The sequence below is a fragment of the Calonectris borealis genome, chromosome 8, assembly GCF_964195595.1.
Source record: "Calonectris borealis chromosome 8, bCalBor7.hap1.2, whole genome shotgun sequence".
Lineage (NCBI taxonomy): Eukaryota > Metazoa > Chordata > Aves > Procellariiformes > Procellariidae > Calonectris > Calonectris borealis.
The window spans coordinates 32,938,715-32,958,513 of record NC_134319.1 but is presented as its reverse complement, the minus strand read 5'-3'; the positions used below and the strand labels follow the sequence as shown (position 1 = coordinate 32,958,513).

Below are 19,799 nucleotides of genomic sequence, written 5' to 3'. Positions count from 1 at the left end.
AATTACTGACTTGGAGAGGGTGAACTGGTCTATGACACTTCTGTAGGCAGTATTTCAGCTGCTGTGGAGCTCCTGGGCAGAGAGAACTTGCAGCCAGCTAGCAGCAGAGGTAGAAAATCTCAGGTCTGTTTGCACCGCTCCCTCTAACCATACTGTCTGTCTCGGTCTTTCCACCTTAATCACAGTGAGTTCCTCTCAAATTCAGAGTTCTTGCTTGGAGTCTGGAATGAATTTTCTGAGAACTTAAAAGTAAATCTTTTTAACTACAAAACACAAGGAGTCGAAGAACGCCTGTCCTATAAAAAATCTAGCTTTCCGCAGTGGAAAGCCTTGCCTCAAAAACCCTAGCAATGTAATAACGCAGACGCTTTAAACTTCATGTGTAGCTGCATGTGAACTGTATTTGCATAAACATGGTCGAAAGGCAAGGGAATTGTGAATATTTGATGTTTATAAATACTTTCTGCAGTTATATAAGCTGAGGCCAGCTCATATATCTGGCTGAGGTCAGTGGATCCTGAAGGAGGGCCAGCCGTTCCATCAAAGGTACCTTAAGCAATGGCCATCTTCCTGTCTGACTAACCGTCATGCGTTTGTTCCATTAATTGCCGTGACTCAGTGTTTGGGGAAGACTGGCCCTGTGATACAGGTTCAGCTTTGTGGTTTGCTGTTTAAAGATCCCGTGCTTGCTTGAGCATGCGTTCTCTACGACAGCCCTGACCCAGGAACATGTTGGCTTCCTGGGGGCTGGCTTGAATCGGAGTCCTTCAGTATTGCCGTTGATCATGGCTAGAAGCAGGGCAATGTCCTGGGACTGGGAGCTTCCAAGGGAAGTGTGAGTGAAGATGAAGTGGCGGGTCCACACCAGTGCTAATCATTCACCGTACTGATGGACTGGGCACCTTTTGTTGCTTGAGCAGAGTTGAGGCTTGACCTTGGGGACTGTCGTGGTTTAACCCCAGCCAGCAAAAATAAACTCCACGCAGCCGCTCGATCACCTCCCCCCACCCCCCCCCCGGTGGGACGGGGGAGAGAATCGGGAGGGCACAAGTAGGAAAGCTCCCGGGTTGAGATAAAAACAGTTTAATAATTGAAATAAAACTAAGTAGAACAGTAATAATAACAATGAGAACAACAACAATAACAGAACACACAAAGCAGGCAATGCGCAACACAACCGCTCGCCGACCGCGTGTCATGTACGGGGGCGAGCCCCCCCCCCCCACACCTGGTTTTTATACTGAGCATGATGTCACATGGTATAGAATACCCCATTGGCCAGCTGGGTCCCCCACCCCGGCTGTGCTCCCCCCTCCCAGTGCAAGCATCACCCAGCAACAGCCAAAGCATCAATGGGCCATCAACGCTCCTTTCACGCCAAACCCAAAACACAGCACACCCCCCAAGCTACTGGGAAGAAAGCTAACCCTGTCCCAGCCGGAACCAGGACAGGGATATTACCAGCTCTGTAGCTGGTAGGTCTGGTCTGGAGGGAGACGATGTTGTGAGGCCAGACCTGGAGCTTTCCAGCTCCCTGGTCTCCGTTGGGTGAGCAAGTCCAAAGAAAACTCTGGTTCACCTGCCTTGGAGTGCTGGAGCCCCTTGATGTCGCAGGGACATGACATTGAAGTTTTTAGCTTGGCTGTGTAAATGCTGACCTTGGGGGTCTCCTTGGGCTGGTTTTCAGGCATGAGAGGGAGAGTTCACTCAAAGTCCAATTTAGCCCATCTTCCAGGGCAGGAGGAGGCAGAGGGGAGAAGGAAAGCCTGATCTGCAGAGGAGGGAGAGGGGAAGCTGGTCTTGTTGGGATGTTACGAACATTTCCACATCTTGCCTTCACTGCCAGGACCCTGCGGAGGGGAAATACAACTTCCCGGTCCGAAGCTGGGAGCTCTCCCAGCTCATCAGGGAGCTGTGGGGACAGGGAATGGAGGGACAGGGACGTTCTGGAAGGAAGGCAGAGTTCTCATGCTGTTTCTAATCCTGCCATCTAATTAGCTATAAAAAAAAAAAAAAAGTACTAAAAATATGATCGTCCTTGTGGAGTGTGGGGGAGGAAAGGGATAGGGGAATCCAGCAGAGAGGAGGGGGAGGGACAGGGTATCCCAGCCTTGGCATCCCTCCCCTGTGACAGTTTTCTCCCTCCCTGTACTGGAATCCCATTTATTCCCCCGCATGGGAAGAGTGTTGGGTTTCTGCTGGGAGGAAGGCTGCTTGGTCACAGGGCCTCCCGTGCCCCTGGTGCTCAGAGCCGTTCCTTGTGGTTGGTGCCGCAGGATGCATGCAGGGCTTTCACATCTCACTGATTTGTTTATGAACGCTATTTTCTTTCTGCGTGTGCATTCCTCCTTTTAGACCTTTGGGCAGGCAGCCCCCTGCCTTGCTCAGGCTTGGGTTTGGCTGCAGAGATGCCTTTTCTTTCTGTTCTTTCTTCTCTCGTGTCCTGTTTTGATTAAAATGAGAAGCAGCTTTTTTTTTTTTTTATGTGCCCACTGGGTTCTCCATCAGGGGGATGCTCTTTGCTATCTGTAGCATTTACCAGCCTGGTAATCGAGAGAGGGATGGCTTGCAAAAACCTAATGATTGACAGGACACAACATGAAGGTCCCGAAAGGATTCTTCAACCTCTCTACCTTCCTGTGGCCCATCTCCAGTCAACTAAAGGGTCAAGAGCTGACTGATGGGATGCAAGGTCCTCTGCTCTGGTGTTTTACAGCTAGGCAGAAAGGGAATGCTGCTACTTCGTGACCCATCTTTGCCTAAAGCCAAGCTGCCCTGGGCATAAGATCCACACTGTGGGGCGGAAGAACAACAAACATGAATTTTTAGCTAAGAAACGGTGCCACTTGACAGGGTAGTGGCATCTCTCACCCATTCCATGAGCCACGCACCCAGGATGCTCCATAGAAGATGCCACCTTATTTCTTCACCCTCTTGCAACCCTGTTGGGCTCGAGAGAATTGCTCAAAGCATCTCCGAAGGCCCCTTTCCAGCCCCAACCCAGTGTTCATCCAGCATGGCTCCACCATAGGAGTCACAGACCTGCTGGTGTCCTGCCAGGGACACTGTGATCTGAAGAAAGCCCTCTCTTGGAAGGAATACCCTGTTCTTGAGGACATGAGGTAGTCCAGTAGCACATGGAGCTGATCCAGGAGCAGATTTCAAGCAGTCTATGCTGTGGCTGGAGACAGGATCACACGGTGGCCCTCTGCCAATTTTAACTTTGCTGGCAGGTGCAGCAATCATCAGCAGAGATGCAGTAGCAGAGGCTCTGCTGTGAGGTAGCTGGCACAGTAAATTCTCCCGGGCCCTGCAAAGGAGGGAGCAAGCTACGAAGGAGCCAACTATTCGCTGCACTGCCATCCAAGCTGTCTGGATTAAAAGTGGTTGGGTAAAAACAGCCTCCCATTGCCTGGAGTCAGCCTGGGCACGTGCTGGGGGTCTGCTTTTTGCCCCCTCGTCTTGCTGATATTCCCCAGCCCTTGTTCCTCCATTGTAAGGCAGCATGGAATAGTGGCTGGAGCAAGGAAACGAGAAGAGGAAAGGGGAGGAAATGGCCAATGAAAAGCCTCAAAGCAGGGAGAAAAAAAGTAGAGTTTCCAAAGAGATTTTCATTTGGGCAAAATAAAGAAATAAAAGGAGGCCAGAGAGGAGAGAGATGTTTTGTTCTTGAGCATCCTCTGTGGACAGTTTCTCAACAGATGTGGTACAGAGTTGTCAGTACAGGGTGTGCATCCCAGGTCAGGGGTTGGAGATGCTGGCAGTGAGCAAAGGGAAGGCACTGCTCCACCTGGCTTTCCTCAGCATCATTGATCCTTGCTCTTCCCATCGCAGGCGGGTGGGCAGGAGAGGACAAGCACCTTGTCCTGCAGCCAAGGGGCAGCTTAGGGAAGGATCAGCATGGGTCCCTCTCCAGCTCCATGCTGTTGCTCTCAGTATGAGGTGGAAGCTCTGGGCAGTTTCTGGGGGACTTAGTCTGTACCCATGCTCCAGCATCTTTGAGAGTTGAACCTGCACCAAACTGGATTGGAGATGAACTGCCCCTTTGTGCCCCCTTGAGTCAAGGGGCTGGGGTGCCTCAGTGAAGAGGAGTAGGACTGTGATGGGTGGGGGGTTCTCGCCTGGTTTACTTGGTGCACCTTGCCCACATGCAAATCCCTCTGAAGGGGAGGAAGGGATCTTCAGAAGCTGCATTTTGGAAAATCCCACTCTAAAATACACAGTGAATTCAGGTCAGGTTTGTAGTAGAAGCTTAGTGGATTGCAACAGCACCTCATGAGAGTTTTAGTTTACTCCTTAGGGTCTGGTTTGGAGATTGAAGCAATAGATCGTTGATGTTTTCTCAGTAGGGGCCAGAGGCAGTGTATTTGAATCTTCACATGGACTTGTGCTGAAGGTGACTTCTAGTTGGCACAGCCAAGTGCGTCAGGACTTTGCTAGGCACCTTGTTGTTCTCCCCTGCCGTGGGAGCTGTCATGCTTTAGCCACGTGTCTGGGCTAGGGAAGGTCTTCTGTCCCCTGGTTCAAAAGATTATCCCTGTAAACTCACAGCATGTCTTGGTTTGGTGCCCTGCCTCCAAACCGCGTTTGGAGTTGTAAGTGTGAACCAAAGCAGTCACTGAGTTATAAACATGCAAAAAGACACAGAGGGAAATGGTTGAAGATGTTGGGGGGAGTGGTGTGATCAGAAGGGGAAGAAAAACCACCCACCCCATTCCACTCCAAGAGGGCAAACTGCTACAAGAGGGTGAATATGTCCATCTTCAGATCTCCATCTGGCACCTCGTTTGTGACCTGGAAGCACAATGGGAGGAGTTTTCCCTAGCACAGGTGAGTAACGGCGGCTGCCCGCTGTCTCTTTCTCTGGATGATGTTCTCTGTACTTGCAATTCTAGGTGGAGTTGTCCTCAACCCTGCTTATTATGGTATGCACGGCCACACGAACACCATGATCCATGAAGTGGGACATGTCCTGGGGCTGTACCATGTCTTTAAGGGAGTGAGCGAGCGGGAATCTTGTGACGATCCCTGCAGGGAGACAACTCCGTCTATGGAGACGGGAGACCTCTGTGCCGACACTGCCCCCACCCCAAAGAGTAAACTCTGTCGGGATCCAGACCCTACCAATGACACCTGCGGCCAGACACATTTCACAGGGACGCCCTTCAACAACTACATGAGTTACACAGGTAACGAGTACTCGTCATTAGAAATTGTAAGGGGTCACCTTCCCTAGAAGCTTGCGTTTCTCTCCCTTCCGCCTCCATCGATAGTCCCTTCCCTCCTTCCCTGACTGATGTGGTCCCTCCTGGTGCGTTGGGATGTGGCAGGCTGCAGCCTGTGCTTGCAGTGGCTTCTTAGCCCCTTTCTTGCTGCAGGCTGTTTCCATCCCTCCCTCCCTGCCAGTTTGTCATTGGACATGCATCAAGGCCGTTCTTCTCTGTATGGTGGTGTGCCTTTGTTCTCCAGTCCTGAAGCAACTTTACTATTACTACTTATTATTATTATTACTACTACTGTTATAATTTTGGACCTTTGAGTTGAGCCCTTTTGGCTTGGTTTCCAAAGGCATGCCACGGAGGGCTGGTGTTCCTCCTGTCAGCCCAGGAGGACCAAAGCCTGAAGAGCAATCCTGTCACCCCTTGCTGACCCACCGCGAGTCCCATGAGGATGGTGGCACTGCCCAGACGTTAGACCTGGTGTGAGCTGGTGTTGAGCAAGTGCGGGGATGTGGAGCTGCTGAGGCAGTGCCATCTTGTGGCTTTGGGGACACACGACACCAGAGAGTCCTGGCAGGAGAGCCACCACACGCTGGTGTCTCCCAGGTCTCCCTAGAGGTCTCCAAAACAGAGTTTGGAGATCAGGAAGGGTGCACATTACCATGCCCCACTGGCTGATCCCTGCCACCCTCAGCCTGGCCTCTCTTTGCCCAGATGATGACTGCACCAACACCTTCACCCCCAACCAAGTGGCCCGGATGCATTGCTACCTGGACCTGGTGTACCAGCGCTGGGGCCAGAGCAAGAAGCCCGCACCCATCCCGATTCCTCCCATGGTCACGGGGCAGACACAGGACTCCCTCAGCATCTACTGGCTGCCTCCCATCAGCGGTGTCATCCACGAGAGGTAAGAGATCTGCTGTTGCAAGGGTCTTGGGCTTGCACAGGAGCCTGCTAGAAGGGACAAGAGACCCTCTGGTGCAGACCCCGCCCATCCCCTTTCCCCCTTGGTCATCTCCAGCAGAGCCCTCAGACACAAGAGGAGGGCCGCTGCGATGGCCCCGCTGGCACGTGGGCTCTCCTGCAAGCCTTCTGCTGTCAGGGTGCCGGGAGGGGAAGCCAAAGAGCGTCGGGAGGCAATGCCAATTCTTAAACCCCGGAGTGCAATCACGGAATGAAAAATGAGCTTCATTTAGCACTTATTGTATAAAATAGCCATTTACCAGGAGGAAATGCAGCCTTGTGGTTAAGGCAGGGAGCTCGAACCGCAAGAGCTGGGTTTCGTTCCCAGCACTGTCACGGACTCGTGGTGTAACTAACTGGGGGTAAGTCAGGAAACTTTTCAAGCCAGAGAAACGGTACTGAGGAACCAGAGTTGTTTGGCTGGCAAGCAGTGCGTGGCCCTGAGCGCCGGGTGGCTGTCTTCCTTCTCCCCAATGCTGGGGAGTCACCAGGACCTGGATATGCCACCAATGCCTCTATTCAGCAGCCCCTATTACCAAAACATTTCAGCTTCCACCAGGTTTTAGGTCTATGCTTTTATTATGGGACCATAAGCATATGTTAAACACAGGTCTAGGAGGTAGGTGCTGGGTCTTCAGATCCATCCCCTGCTCTCGCTCAGGAGCTGGTTCACGGTGGGGATTCTGCATCCCCTGTGACAAACTTGCCAAGGAAAGGGCCTGAGGGTGGTCTTTATCACAGAAAAGTCTTTTTTTTTTTCCTGGAGAGCACAGCGGTACCCTCTTTAATTGACATTATTGTGACTGTCTTGCATTGCACTAGTGACAAAAGCCAAAAACCTGACTCTGGGGCTTAGCGAAGATAGACCCAAGTGCGCCCACCCAACTGCAGAGGCATTGCCTCGGGAAGCATGAAGTCTGTTAGCTCTGCTTTGTGGGTGGGGAGCAGGGGATTCAATGGCTCATCCGAGATAACCCAGAGAGCCTGTAGAAGAGGAGAGATTAAACCCCGTTTGTCCCACGGTCACTCTTATTCTCCTGTCTTTGACAAAGCTTATTCCAAGCAGAATGATATGCCTAGGGGCTTCCTGAGAGCTTAGCTTTGCTTTTCCAACTTCCCATCTGATCCTGCCTGGACAAACATGGATGGAAAATTAAGCGGTCATGATTAGACATGCCAATGCCTTTGTCTTCTGTCTGCAGGGAGGAGGACACGCTCTGCGATGACTGTGCGGAGGACGGCACCTTCCGTCAGTATGTGCACGAGGCCTCTTCCCCTCGGGTCTGCGATTCCTCCGGCTACTGGACCCCAGAAGAAGCAGAAGGTAAACATGTCCTCTCTTCCCCTGGCTGTGAATCTCCCGGACAGAGATGAGATCTTGTTGGGAAAGAAAAAGAAGGTGTTTTTCTTTTAGAGAGTGAGATGTCTCCTCTTTGGGGAGGCTCTTTATTGCAGGAAGGAATTCTAGGTGCCCAGGAGATACCTGGTAACTTCCAGCTGGCTTTGGACAAACAAACTGACATCCCGATATTAACCCAAATCATTGCCCAGGAAGGTGTTAACGAGAGATACTGGTCGAAAGGGAGGGGCAGTTCATTGAAATAAAAGTCTTACAACGTAGATCTTGGGACCTCATCCAATGTCAGAGGCATTGACAGGCTTTGATGCAGCCTTGTCCAAAAGGAGCAAGAGGAGCTCCTTGCTCAGTCCCACTGAGTCTTGTACCAAATCCTGGGCAATCTGGGTTGGATGTAATTCCTCACTGGCAAGGTGAACAGCAGGGTGTCACAACTTCTCTTGTGCTGGGACTTCTCTTGGTTTAGAGACCCACCTTGTGGGCATGGTGGTGGCTTTCAGGGTCATGCAGCTGCTATAGGAGCTTTTCACACTGCCTCGACTTCTCCAAAGGCAAAGCAGAGGAGGCAGGAGGCTGGGTGAAATGATCCTGTGAGCTGTATGTAGTGCAGATGCTGCTCTTGAACCACGTGGAGCCAGAGGATCTGTTGGTTCTGTGCATCTGCACGTTTGAGCCACTGAGGTCGACTGAAAATGTGCCAGGGTGGTTGCAGAGAAAGTGCAGTTGGGACAGGATTACACCTTTGGGATGTGGCCCATGGTTTGAGAACAGGAGTGTCAGGATGTAGCTGAGATTCTGTGTCTGAAAACCCTTTAAGTATCTCTTGCTAGCACTGCAAGTTGAGGGAGGGGGGAAAATCAACTTAAAGAAATAATCAAATTTGTGCTTATTGAGTGATACCAAACAAATCAAAGCTTAGCTCATGTATATTGTCAGTGGTTCCTGTTTCCCCTGCCTGTCTGATTCATTGGCAAATTAAAACTGCTTCTAGAATTATTGGATGTTGTTTTCTCCTATGCATGACCTGCAGTTATCACAAGTGCATGTTTGCTCTGGTGAAAAAGAGACAGGTTTTATGGTGTTTAGAAGACTGATATTAAATGGATGCAGGCTTTGAATTGGTATTGGGCCCTAAGAAATGTTGATGAAGTCAAGGGTATTTCTACTACAGGATGATGAATTCCAGTGATGCTTTCTGAGACTGAAAGCCCACTCTCTTGCTGAGCGCTAATCCACCACCAGGCTGGGGAGGTCAGCCTGGGCACCGTCCTGGAGGTCCTGGTGGAAGAACAGCCTTCCAGAGCTGCTTCCCTGGCTTGCTTTGGACCTGGTCCCTTTCTGCCTGTGACTTGTTCCAGCACGTGCCTGTGGAAAGCTTTGGTCTCTGCTCTACTTAGCCTGTGTCCAAACCCATGGAGCCACAGGGACTGGGCGTTCAGGTGCCCTTGGCAAGCCTTCTGTGCCCATGAGACTACAGAGCAAGCTTCATGTCCCCCAGCTGTGTCCAGGCTGTCTCTAGAGCTTGGCACTGGTGACCAGCTGCCGTGTGGATACCATTGTCCCTGTTATAGAGGGCTGTGAGACACCAGATCTGCCAAGCCTCGTGCTTGTATGCATACCCAGGAGCTGGGAGAATAGTGGTGCTTATTACTTTCTAGGATGTTAGGGCAGATGCCACCAGCTCTGGAACATGCCTGTAGTGGGTGCAAAACCACTACCCGCATGGGTGTGCAGCTATAGCACGGAGATGCATAAGCACCTATGGGGTACTGCAGGGACGATCACCCCTCTGGGTCCCCTGTAAGGTCAGCTGTCCCCTGGTTCTCATCAGCCACCTCCTCTTCCCTCCTGCCCAGGGCCTCCGGACGTGGATCAGCCCTGTGAGCCCAGCCTGCAAGCCTGGAGTCCGGAGCTCCACCTGTACCACATGAACATGACGGTGCCGTGCCCCCAGCCGGACGGCTGCATCCTGGAGCTGCGCTTCCTGCACCCCGTCTACCCCGATTCCCTCACCCTCTGGACCACCTATCTCTCCACGGGCTCTCCCAAGGCGCTGTCTGACATTGAAGTCCTGACAGAGCAGGGGGAGTCCATCCATCTGGGCCCCCTGGACACCTTCTGTGATGTCCCCTTTACCGTGAAGCTCAACATCCCTAAAAAGGTGTTCGGAGTCAAAATCTACACCTTTGATGAGAGGATGGAGATAGACACGGCCCTGCTGACCTCCATGCCCCACAGCTCTCTCTGCTCCACCTGCAAGCTGATCCAGTACCGAGTCCTCCGCGACCCCCCGTTTGCAAACGGATCCCCCGCCGCCCCGGCACAGGCGCACCGCCAGTTCATCGACACGTGAGTGACGAGGCTGCGCTGTCGCAGGCTGAGTGGGTGGCTGGGACAGTTTTGATGACCTCCTCAGGTCCTGCATTTGAATCCCTGGATGGTTTTGCTTGTGTTTTGTTTTTCCCCCCACGCCGGGAATTACCACGTTCAATGCCACGAGCAGATTCCCTATTCAGCATTGAGGAAGCTTGTTGCAGACCCACCATGCTAGCATGACCCTTCCCCATGAGCCCAGGCTAACTAGAAGAAGCTTAATAAACCTGGAAACACTTTCCTCATCAACACAATCAGTGAAATGATTGTTCGAGTTAATGCCACTTCTCCCCAGCTCAGACCCTAGGGAAATAAGGAAAATAAGCAGGAGGCCCCTCTGCACGACCTGGCAGAGACCCTCTTCCCGCAGTCTCTGCCTCTGGCAGTTTAGAGTACGAAGACGTATGTCAAACTGTGATACTCCATGGGCGCACACACACGTGATTTCTATAGCTGTGGTGAGCAAATCTGTTGCAGATGTATGGGCTGTTCTCTCCTGCTCTTCAAGTCCTCTCTGTTCCTGCAGGGAAGTCACGCCTGGGCAGGTGTACCGCTACCAGGTGCAGGCAGTCTCTGGGACAACCTCAGGAGAAGCCTCCCCACTGCTCGTCCATGTCCACGGAGCACCCTACTGTGGGGATGGGAAGGTGACCACGTAAGTCAAAAACTCAAGCTCTCAGCTGAGGTTCTTTAAGCTGTCGGGTCATCCTGCCCCAAAGGGAAGCACCAGGTTGGTCCTCCACCCATGGGTACTTGACTGAAGATGCTGCACTGAATCCCTCCAGCAGACTTGACTATAGAGCTTGTGTTTTGTAAAATGCCATGTGCGTAGGAGATGGAGACAGTCTTTTTGAGAAGCAGGATCTGGGTGAGGGGTCAAACCTGAACATCCTCCGTGTTTGACTGCAGTGGTTGGGTTCTGGCCCATCTCAGCGAACTGTCATGCCATCTGACTCCCAAAGGGATCCACCTTTTGGGACTGGCCAATATAACCTTTTGCACAGGGCACATGGTTGTGGCCCTGCAGGAGTAGGTTCCACAGCAAGCACAGTCCCGCATGGTGTAGTGTCTTTAGAGAGCTGTCTGGTCTCTGCTTAGAGACCCCACATGATGAGGGATGCACCACCTCTACATTGGGAGGCTCCAGTGGTTCACCTGCTCTGTCTGGGGATAATTATGCCAAATTTCCATATTTCAGCTTTTTCAGACTTCAACATCCAGGTTACTCAGAATCACTTTCCTTTTGAAAACAGCGCTCTCAACAGCGTGAGGAAAGTGGACAACTGAAGCAAGTGCAGGAGGGATGGTGCTATCATACAAGACCCAGCAAGGCGAAGAGCCTTATAGCAGGGCTAGCTGCTAAAGTGGTGTAGTCTGGTGTGGTTTTAGCATGAATTCATACTAGCTCAAGACTTGGTCCTGACAGAGCAAATGACCACATTAGCTCTGTTGTCAAACTTGATAGAAAAGTGAGAAGAGCAGAAATGGGCAGATAGCTGCTGAGATTTTTGGCAGGCTTTCCTGTTCTTGAGCTGTTGTGGGGAAGGCCATGCAGGAAGCTTTGTCTGTGAAAGTTTTTTCCTTTGTACCATAAGTGGAACAGTGAGCCAAAGGTGGGAAGATGGGACACAGTGGATCTTTCATGTCAGATGAGGGTGGAGCTGGCTGAGCATCACGAGACGTATGTCTGAGGGTTTTTTTGCTCCTTGTGTTTTGGGATACATAACTGTGCACAAAGGAATAGGTACAAATCAAGGCATTTCTGCCAGCTTTTCACATCAGCTCTATTTTCTGCAGTATGGGGACAGAACCTTTTCAAGGAAACTGCATGGGCTTCTTTTCCTTGTGAGACGCCATGAATGTCAGCTGGGGGCTGATTCTTGTCTCCTCTTGGGCTAACCTTCTCTCTCTCCCTTCTCCTGCCTCCCCTTCTTCAACTCCCACTGAAACATCAGCCGCATCTCAGAACCTCCTGCCCTCTCCAACACTTGCTTTCTCCAGCAGCCAGTCTTCCTGATGCTTGGTTCCCTGCTTCCTCTGTTGTATATAGCTTCATTTTCTCCCATAGTTCTTGCCTCAGGTCTTATAAGAAAGTCACAGTACAGTCATGCCTTCTCCCATATGCTGTGTTTTCCACCTCTTTTTATCCCCTGGCAAGATATGGTGTTTTCTCTCCTCTACCTTACTCCACATGTGGTTCTTGCTCTTCTCCCTGCTTCTGTGGAAATGGAACCAAGATATGGGGTCCTCACTCATGATTGGGCAGAACCACAGGAGTGTTGAGTCAAGGGTGGTGTTAACACATCTGGCTGTTGTCCTTTTAGGAGCCTGGAGGAGGAATGTGATGATGGGGACTTGCTGGATGGAGATGGCTGTTCCAGGAAGTGTAAAAAGGAAAAAGGCTTCAACTGTGTCGGTGAGTCCAAATGGATTGAGACATCCTTTTGAGGCAGGAGTCAAAACTGTACGTTATTCGCACCGCTTCTCAGAGCGGGGGTGATGCACCTCATTGCAACAAAACATGGATCTGCAGTTGGAGTGATCCATGGAGCTTGTCAGGCCTTTGTGGTGGGAAATCCCAGGGCTAAATGGCCAGCATGCCTCCTGGAACAGGAGGAGATGTATGTGCCTGGAGCCTGGTTTGTAAACAGGTCACCCCTGGTCTCCTTGCAGGGGAACCAAGCCTGTGCTACGTGCACGATGGGGATGGTGTGTGTGAGCCGTTCGAGAAGACAAGCAGCGTCCTGGACTGTGGTCCCTACACGCCCGATGGATACGTGGATCTGTGGGCAGCGAAAGCCTACGCCTCCCATCAGGACGCAAAGTCCTGCCCTGCTTCCTTGGTCACTGGAGAGCCTGTTGTGAAGGTGAGCGAAGGCATGGCCAAAAAAAGAAAAAAAAGACTTTTCTAGCAAAGCCCACGCAGTGAAGCTGGGGAAGTCACTGCTGCAAGAGCGTACGGAGGCAAAACCAAAATCTTCAGAGCAGCTCTGGAAGTGTTTATTGATTACTATATTCCTATGCAGGGAGGCAGTAGAAGACCCTGGGCATTTCTCACACCCCTCTTTCAGTATCCTTAAGCCCAGGAACTGCAGTACATGGAGGGGTGTTTCATCAAGGCAGGGAGCCCCTCTCCCAGCCACGCAATTTGCTAAACAGTGACCACCCCCATCCCACCAGATAAACGCACAACTTTGAGCATATGAGTAGTCCCACTGTCAGTTTAAAAAAAAATCCCGTAAGTCTAATACCTTATAAGGTCAGGGCCCGAAAGGATAAAATCACGCATACATCAGCATCTGTGCTGCTCTCAAACTCTCTGATCTGAAGCCAAGGAAAAATCGATGGGAGAATTCCCATCTTTCATACGGGCTTTGGAGCAGGGCCTGGAGGTCTAGGACAGGATTTTGCCTGATCGGTGTTAACGTGGTGTGTGTATGTTCTTTCCTAGCAAGCTGAAGAAGGGCAAGGAATATGTAGAGGGGTCATATTTAGCCCTTTATGCATGTGTTTCTATTGACCTGATATAAGGAACAATCTTGAGACCTACAGCGTGATTAAATTGCCCAGATGTGCATGTCTAACGAGATGCCTTGGGCTCAGGTGCCTGTTTCTCTAGAACGACACATGTATGTCCCGGGTTTTGTCTGCCAGGCCTGTGGGGATGTCTGGGATACCACAGAGCATTGAATGGCACAGAAGACTGGTATTCAGGCAAACGAATCACACCTTCGGATCTCATCAGCCAAAAATCAGGAGGCTGAAAAAGCCTTAAATTATTTCTTACTCAGCCCCACAGACACCATGGGGTGCTCAAACAGCATATTTACAGCACCTCAAAATGGCAAAGGCCTCCTGTGCACGTGTGTGGGTGGTGAGATGTGACTCCTGCTTAGGAACCTGCATCCTAATTGTCTTCATGCTAGGAACTTGGGATCCATCTCAACGTTTGTTGAGTCTTCCTTAAGGTTTTTGTAGGTGCTGTTTCTTTCTCTCACTTTCCTTGCTTCTTTCTGAATAAAATAAATCTCTCCTTTCAGGTATGTAAATCTCACCTTCATGATGTGCCAAAAGACCTTTCCCTGGCTGCTTGGTTCCCCTGCACTCCCAGCCAAGACAATGCTCAGCATCCAGATGAGGAGAGGATGCCCTTGGGCGATGAGGGAGTTTGGCTCAAGGTAAGTGAGGATGTTTGGTCAGGCACAGAAGGATTTGCTTGTCTTTGCCCCAGCACTTTGGTGACAAAGACCCATCCTTTTCTGTCCTGTAGGAGCTAAAGCAGTCTTAAAAACTTCTCAGATAGGACTTCATATCCTACTGAACTCTTCGCAAACCCCAAATGCCTGTGGCTGGGTCTTATGTGGTTGCCCCGTCCCCACTGTGAACAGCAAACCCATCCTGGGGCAGATTGCCAGGAGAAGGGCTGTGCCTGAAACCAGAAGCCCACAGAAATGAGTTGAGGCTGAGAAACAACTTGCTTCTGACTATTCGCTGCAGTCAAGCTGTGCCGTTACACCCGCAAAGGGTGGGCACAGGCTGCGTTTCAAGTCCTAGTTGCCTTTGTTCCCCACGGCTGTGAAGAGCAACAGAGGGTAGCTGGATATACTCTGCCATCCTGAGGGGTCCTGAGCACTCCAGGTTGCTGCTGAGCACCCTGAGCCCACAGCAATGAGCTGTGGCATGCAGGTCCTCCTGCCCTCCCCCGCCCCAGTGACTCTGGACCAAAGGAGGCACTTCTGTGCCCAAGATGCTGGTCCTGCTGCCCAATGGGGGCTCGGGGGCTGCCTTTGGGAGAGCACCTGGAGAGTCAAACCTCTCTGTCCCAGCAGGCAGAGGAGCAGGACAGAGGAGAGCTGAGGGTTAGGCCAATGTGATTTTTACAGCGTTGATTTTTCTGACCACAGACGCAGTTTAGAGGTTTCGTGGCTGTTGCCTGATGTTACTGGAAAGCTGGGTTCTGGCGTGCTGCTTCCTCTGCAGTTTGAGGGGCACCTTGCCCTGCTTTGCTCGAGGTTGTCTAGAGAGGACGTCTTCCCGAGACGCTCAGGCGACTTGATGAATCGTCAAACCTGAGTCAATAAACGTGGCTATTGCCTCTGAGGACCTTTGTCTCTCCAAAGAACTTCCTTTAACTGGGTGGTTTTTTCTTTCTTCCTTGTCTCTGTGCTCACAACCTACTTTCCAGCTTCAGTCTCTGGCCATGACAAATGTGCCTCCTTTCTTCCTTTGCTAGCGAGAAAGCAGCAGTCTCCCCCTCTGCCCTACCTAGATGAAAGCTTGCTTTCCACTTCTCACCAGGGGTTAAAGCATGTTCCAGTTTTATTGGAGCTTGTGGTCAGTTCTCTTCCTCTATGGAAGTTTATATTAAAGACTTTCATTACTGGTTCTCCATGCTCTCTCTAGGAGTGCTATTATTTTCCGCCCATAAAATTATTTATGGACTAGTAATAAATATGCCCTTTTTCTTTTTTTTTTTCCTTTTTTTTTTTTTTTTCTTTTTTTAATAGAGTTTGCCTGATTGGTAACATATTGGGTTAGGAAAGACAGCTTCTTGTTGACAATTTGCCTAGCACACCCGCCTGCCCGGACAGGAACGGTGCTGTTCGTGCACATGCGTATCCACGTGTGCATGGTGTTTTGTGGCCACCAACTCCCATGACCATTTTAAAGCTGTTGCACCTGTGTCACCCGGGTTAGAGCCACACCACAAAACTCATCGGGTGGTAGGAATTGCTTCCTATGGTGTTTCTCAAGAGGTGGCACCAATGAGCAAGGGAAAGGTTGGGTCATGCTGTAAGGGGGCTGGGGCTGGCGGCAAGAGTGGGCCACCTAACAAAGCATCTACCACGCACCTTGGGTCTGTCTGCAGATGGAAATAGTTATGATTTGCAGATCTCCGGCCATGCTTTGTTCTTAGTTTCTAACATATCCGACGAGGAGAGAAATCAAAATCACTTGTAAGCAAGTCAGGATGCAGGATATGCAGGAAATTAAACAGAAAGGGGGAGAGGGAGGGAGAAAAATTAAGAAGATAGCCTGCTGTGGCCAGGCACATAATATGTATTTAAATAAAAAAAAAAAAAAAAGAATTGGGATGTTAGTCAAGCCAGCTGCTGTTGGTCTTACTTGGGGCCAGTGTCCTTCACCTCCAAGTAGATACGGTTTTGGAAGGGGAAGATTAAACCCTCTACCTTAAGCTGTGTAGTCCAGGGAAAGCCTCACCTGACTTCTCCAACCATCTCTCCTCCTCTGAGGAACCACTTTGAAGGAGTGAGCAGCAGGCGGCTGGGTTAAAATCGGCTGGCTCCTTGGGGTTCCCGGCTGCAGCTCTGTCCTGGGGGGCTCCTTGGAGCGGGGTCTGAGCACTGCTGGCTCTCCTTTGTCTTTCCTCCCTTCTTGCTTTCTCTTCTCACCAGCTTCTGAGCTCAGGTGGGGAGACAGTGAGGATATACCAAACAAAAAAAAAAAAGGAGGGCAGCTTCAGCCTCCTGGTCCACTCCTGGCAGCAGGGCCAGCCCTGCGCGAGAGCAAGCCCTGGCCAAGGGAGCGTGTAGGCAGCGTTGGGGACTTGCTCACGGGATGTTTGCTGCTGAGCACCTCCCTGCAGGGTGGGAGCCCTGGGACGAAGCCCAAGGTTTCTTCCCGCTCCCGTGCGTGAGCAATGCCTGGCGTGGCACAAACCACCCCGAGGCTGGGCTGCCGTCATGCATCGGGTGGTTGTCCCCTCGGCTCCCGCAGTCTGCTCCTTAGGCTGTGCCTGGCCAGCCAGGACTTGTCCTCCTCCGAAATACACCTTCGCCTTGCGTTTCTGGGCTCCCTCCACGCCGGCATTCAATAAAAACACTCCATAGGGTGGGTCTTGATCAAAACACATCTCGGCACTGGGTGGGGGGCACCAGGGTGGGGGAGAAAAACATTTCTATCCTCTTACTTCCAAAGAACATCTGCCCTGCCATGATTGATGCCGTGAGTTTCCCGGCTGCCTCCTGTAGCCTTTGGGGCTGTAGACAAGTGGGGAGCTGTCGGGTCTCCTAGCAGGCAGGACTTCTTCCCACAAATCTTTCCACGTGTTGGCTGAGGGACAGTTTGCAGTCACTCCGGGTACTGGGGCTGTTCTTTGGCGTTTTTTTTCTTTTTAATGGAAATATTTCGGTGGCAGGGCTGGTAGCTGTGCTCTCTGGGTGCCTGACTGGTACCGTGCGGGGTGGGAGTCGGAGCCTGGGGAAGGGAGGGCAGAAAAGGGGTTATCCAGGTCTCGGTCAGGCGTTGCTCAATTTTAAGAGCAGCAAATGTGGAAGCTGGGAAGATGCCATAAATTTATGGCAAGGCAGGACTGATACACGTGGGGAAGACTAGTAAAATGCAGAAGGGGAATTAGGAGGGAAGGGAAGGGACTGTGTTCCCGCACCCTTCCTTCCCTCCTCTCTCTCTTCCCACCCGTTTGCTGCCATGCATACCTGCAGCCTCTGACCCCCTAACCCTGCTCCCGCTCTCTCCTCGTGCTCCCTCTTTTTCTCCTCCTCTTGCATATATGGGATCAGAAAGACTGTATTTGGGATGCGCCCTCTCAGGGTCTCTCTTGCCCTCCTGCCCAGGTGTGCTTTGAGAGACCCGCCGTGCCCACTTCCCTCCTGCTCTTCCTGGCCTCTGACGGCACCGTCCCAAGCAACCAGCGCAAGCCAAGGGTGACCATTCAGCTGAGCGACGTAGATGGGCTGAACCACTCTTTGGGTGAGCATCCTATGGGCTGTGGCACCGGTCCATGCTGTCCAGGAGCCCCTACCATTGCTGCGATCTCTCACTGAGTTGGGTGGTGGTGTCCCTTGTCCCCCCTTGCAGCATCTTCTGCTTCCCAAGCTGGTCTGTTGAGATGTGTAGGGGAGCAGAAGTAGTAAATCAAAAGCAGAGAAAATATCCTTGGAGCTGAGCTAGTGGCTTCTTTCTGTGCCCCATCTTGCAGGGATGTACGAGCTGTCATGCCAGCGCAACCCACTTGTCATCAACATGACCCATGGCCAGGAGAACCCATCCCACTGGACTGCTTCGGTGCTGCTCAACTTCTCCTCCCCATTCGTGGGCATCGCAGCCGTGGCCTTGCGGACATCAGCTCAGCCTGGCTCTGACCCCACCACCTGCCTCCTCCAACACGAGGAGGGACATGGCCACCAGCGCTACAGGTATGGTCTCCTCGGGGCACTTCCCAACGGGCACCCAGAGTACCTTGCTCCCCTGGGGCTTTGTGCTTCAGTTCTGGAGTTTTTGCCTACTCACTGAGTGTTTCGTGACTATTCTCAGGTGGCTTTTGAGGTGCTGCTGGAAAATCCAGTGTAATGAGGCTCTATTTGCTTATCTCTCTATGGGAGGGGAAAGCAGGAAAATAGATTTTGTGCGTGGCCTGTGCATCTGCACAAAACTGTACTAAAGGACCGTTCCCTGGTGGGAAAACCAAGCTCCCTCTGCTAAGGAGTTATTGCTGAGGGTTGCTGCTGAAGCTGAAATGTAGGCTTTTTCCACATGTGCTTTATAAGCTCAGTCTCCATCCATCCCAGTCTTCCCTACACTGCAGGAGGTGGGGATGAATCTTCTCCGGTTGCAGCTCTCCATCTCCTCCCCGTGCTGGCTCCCTGTCCATCCCAGGCTCCTCACCAAGTCTCACGCCGTCCCTGTCGTAACGAAGCGATAACAATAATAGTAGCAACAGCACTTTAATTTATTGATGTCTGGCGCTCGCAGGCGTCTGCCTGTCTTTGTAACGCAGCAAACAAGAGGCGGCGTTTGCAGAACGGGCGCTGCTCTCCGAGAGGGTCGTGCTGGCAAAGGGACGGGGAAGGACCGTCGTCCAAGACAGGCTAAATAAACAAGGCAGAAAGAACGTGTCGAGGAGAGGCGTGGGCCCGCAGAGTAACGAAAGGATGGTGCTCAGCTCTGTCCGAGAGGGATAGTGCCAAGTCTGGCTTTGCTTTCGGATCCCAGGCTCCCTGAAGTGGCAAGTGTGCCGATCCAGGGCTCTGGTTCAGCCAGTTACTCAAACTGCACCACTGGGAATACGGATTTTTGGGTCCAAGCTTTGCTGGAGCTGTGGGGGCGTTAAGAGTGAAGGGCTTTTGGCTCGGGTCATCGTGTCGCTGCTACTGTCATTTTTCTTCTGTTGATGGCCCTGGATGGAAGAACATCCCCGATAATGAATGGGTGTGCGTGTGTTTGTCTAAAAGCTTGTGGGATCATGGTACAATTGATTTATGTAGAGTTCTGGAAGCCATGAATATTCTGCAGTTGCTTTCTACTTTCTTTTTTTTTTTTTAAGTGCATGTGTGATTTATACAGAAACATAAATCTTAGTGAGTCAGCATATAAATATTATTCTCAGCCTTACATTAAAGGATCAACGTCCACCTGAAATGCAGTCTGCTTCCTCCTGGTAGCCGTTACAGCTATGTACACACATACTTCTAAGACCCCAGCCAACTGATGTGGTTTTTCAATTACATTTTCTCATCCTTTAAAATAATTTTGCGCTCTCATTGCTTGAGAGCTTCCCCCTCCGCCTCAGAAGTGACTGCAAGGAGGAATAGACTGACCGGATGCAGCTGAGCATCGCCCATGGATGGGGAGAAGCTCACATAGGGACGAATAAGGAGGAAAGTAGATGTTTTTCTCTTAAAAGTCTCATTATAGCTGAAGCACAAGCCAGCTCAGAGCTGCATGCTGTCCCCTTCGCGTAGGCAGGGCAGGAGCCAGCAGGATCCTCACATCTTCTCGTCCTCCTCTCGCTGTCGTCCTGCGGGCTCCCCGTGGCCTCGGCTTAGCTGCTGAATTGCAGGTTACACACGTGCCCTTAGCAAACGCTCAGAGTAAATCAGATCCCCAGATTTTTCGGTGTAGGAAAT

At 51.4% G+C, this 19,799-nt stretch overlaps 1 protein-coding gene across 1 annotated transcript in view; it reads left to right on the top strand.

Annotated features, from left to right (window-relative positions):
- Positions 1-19,799, top strand: part of PAPPA2 (pappalysin 2) — a 93,118-nt gene that overhangs the window by 31,011 nt on the left and 42,308 nt on the right. Inside the window, exons 4-13 of the mRNA XM_075156875.1 lie at positions 4,896-5,189; positions 5,934-6,126; positions 7,385-7,506; positions 9,396-9,888; positions 10,439-10,567; positions 12,237-12,328; positions 12,586-12,779; positions 13,953-14,090; positions 17,508-17,643; positions 17,873-18,089. Of these exons, the coding sequence (XP_075012976.1) occupies positions 4,896-5,189; positions 5,934-6,126; positions 7,385-7,506; positions 9,396-9,888; positions 10,439-10,567; positions 12,237-12,328; positions 12,586-12,779; positions 13,953-14,090; positions 17,508-17,643; positions 17,873-18,089 (2,008 nt within the window). The remainder of the gene's footprint in view (positions 1-4,895; positions 5,190-5,933; positions 6,127-7,384; positions 7,507-9,395; positions 9,889-10,438; positions 10,568-12,236; positions 12,329-12,585; positions 12,780-13,952; positions 14,091-17,507; positions 17,644-17,872; positions 18,090-19,799) is intronic.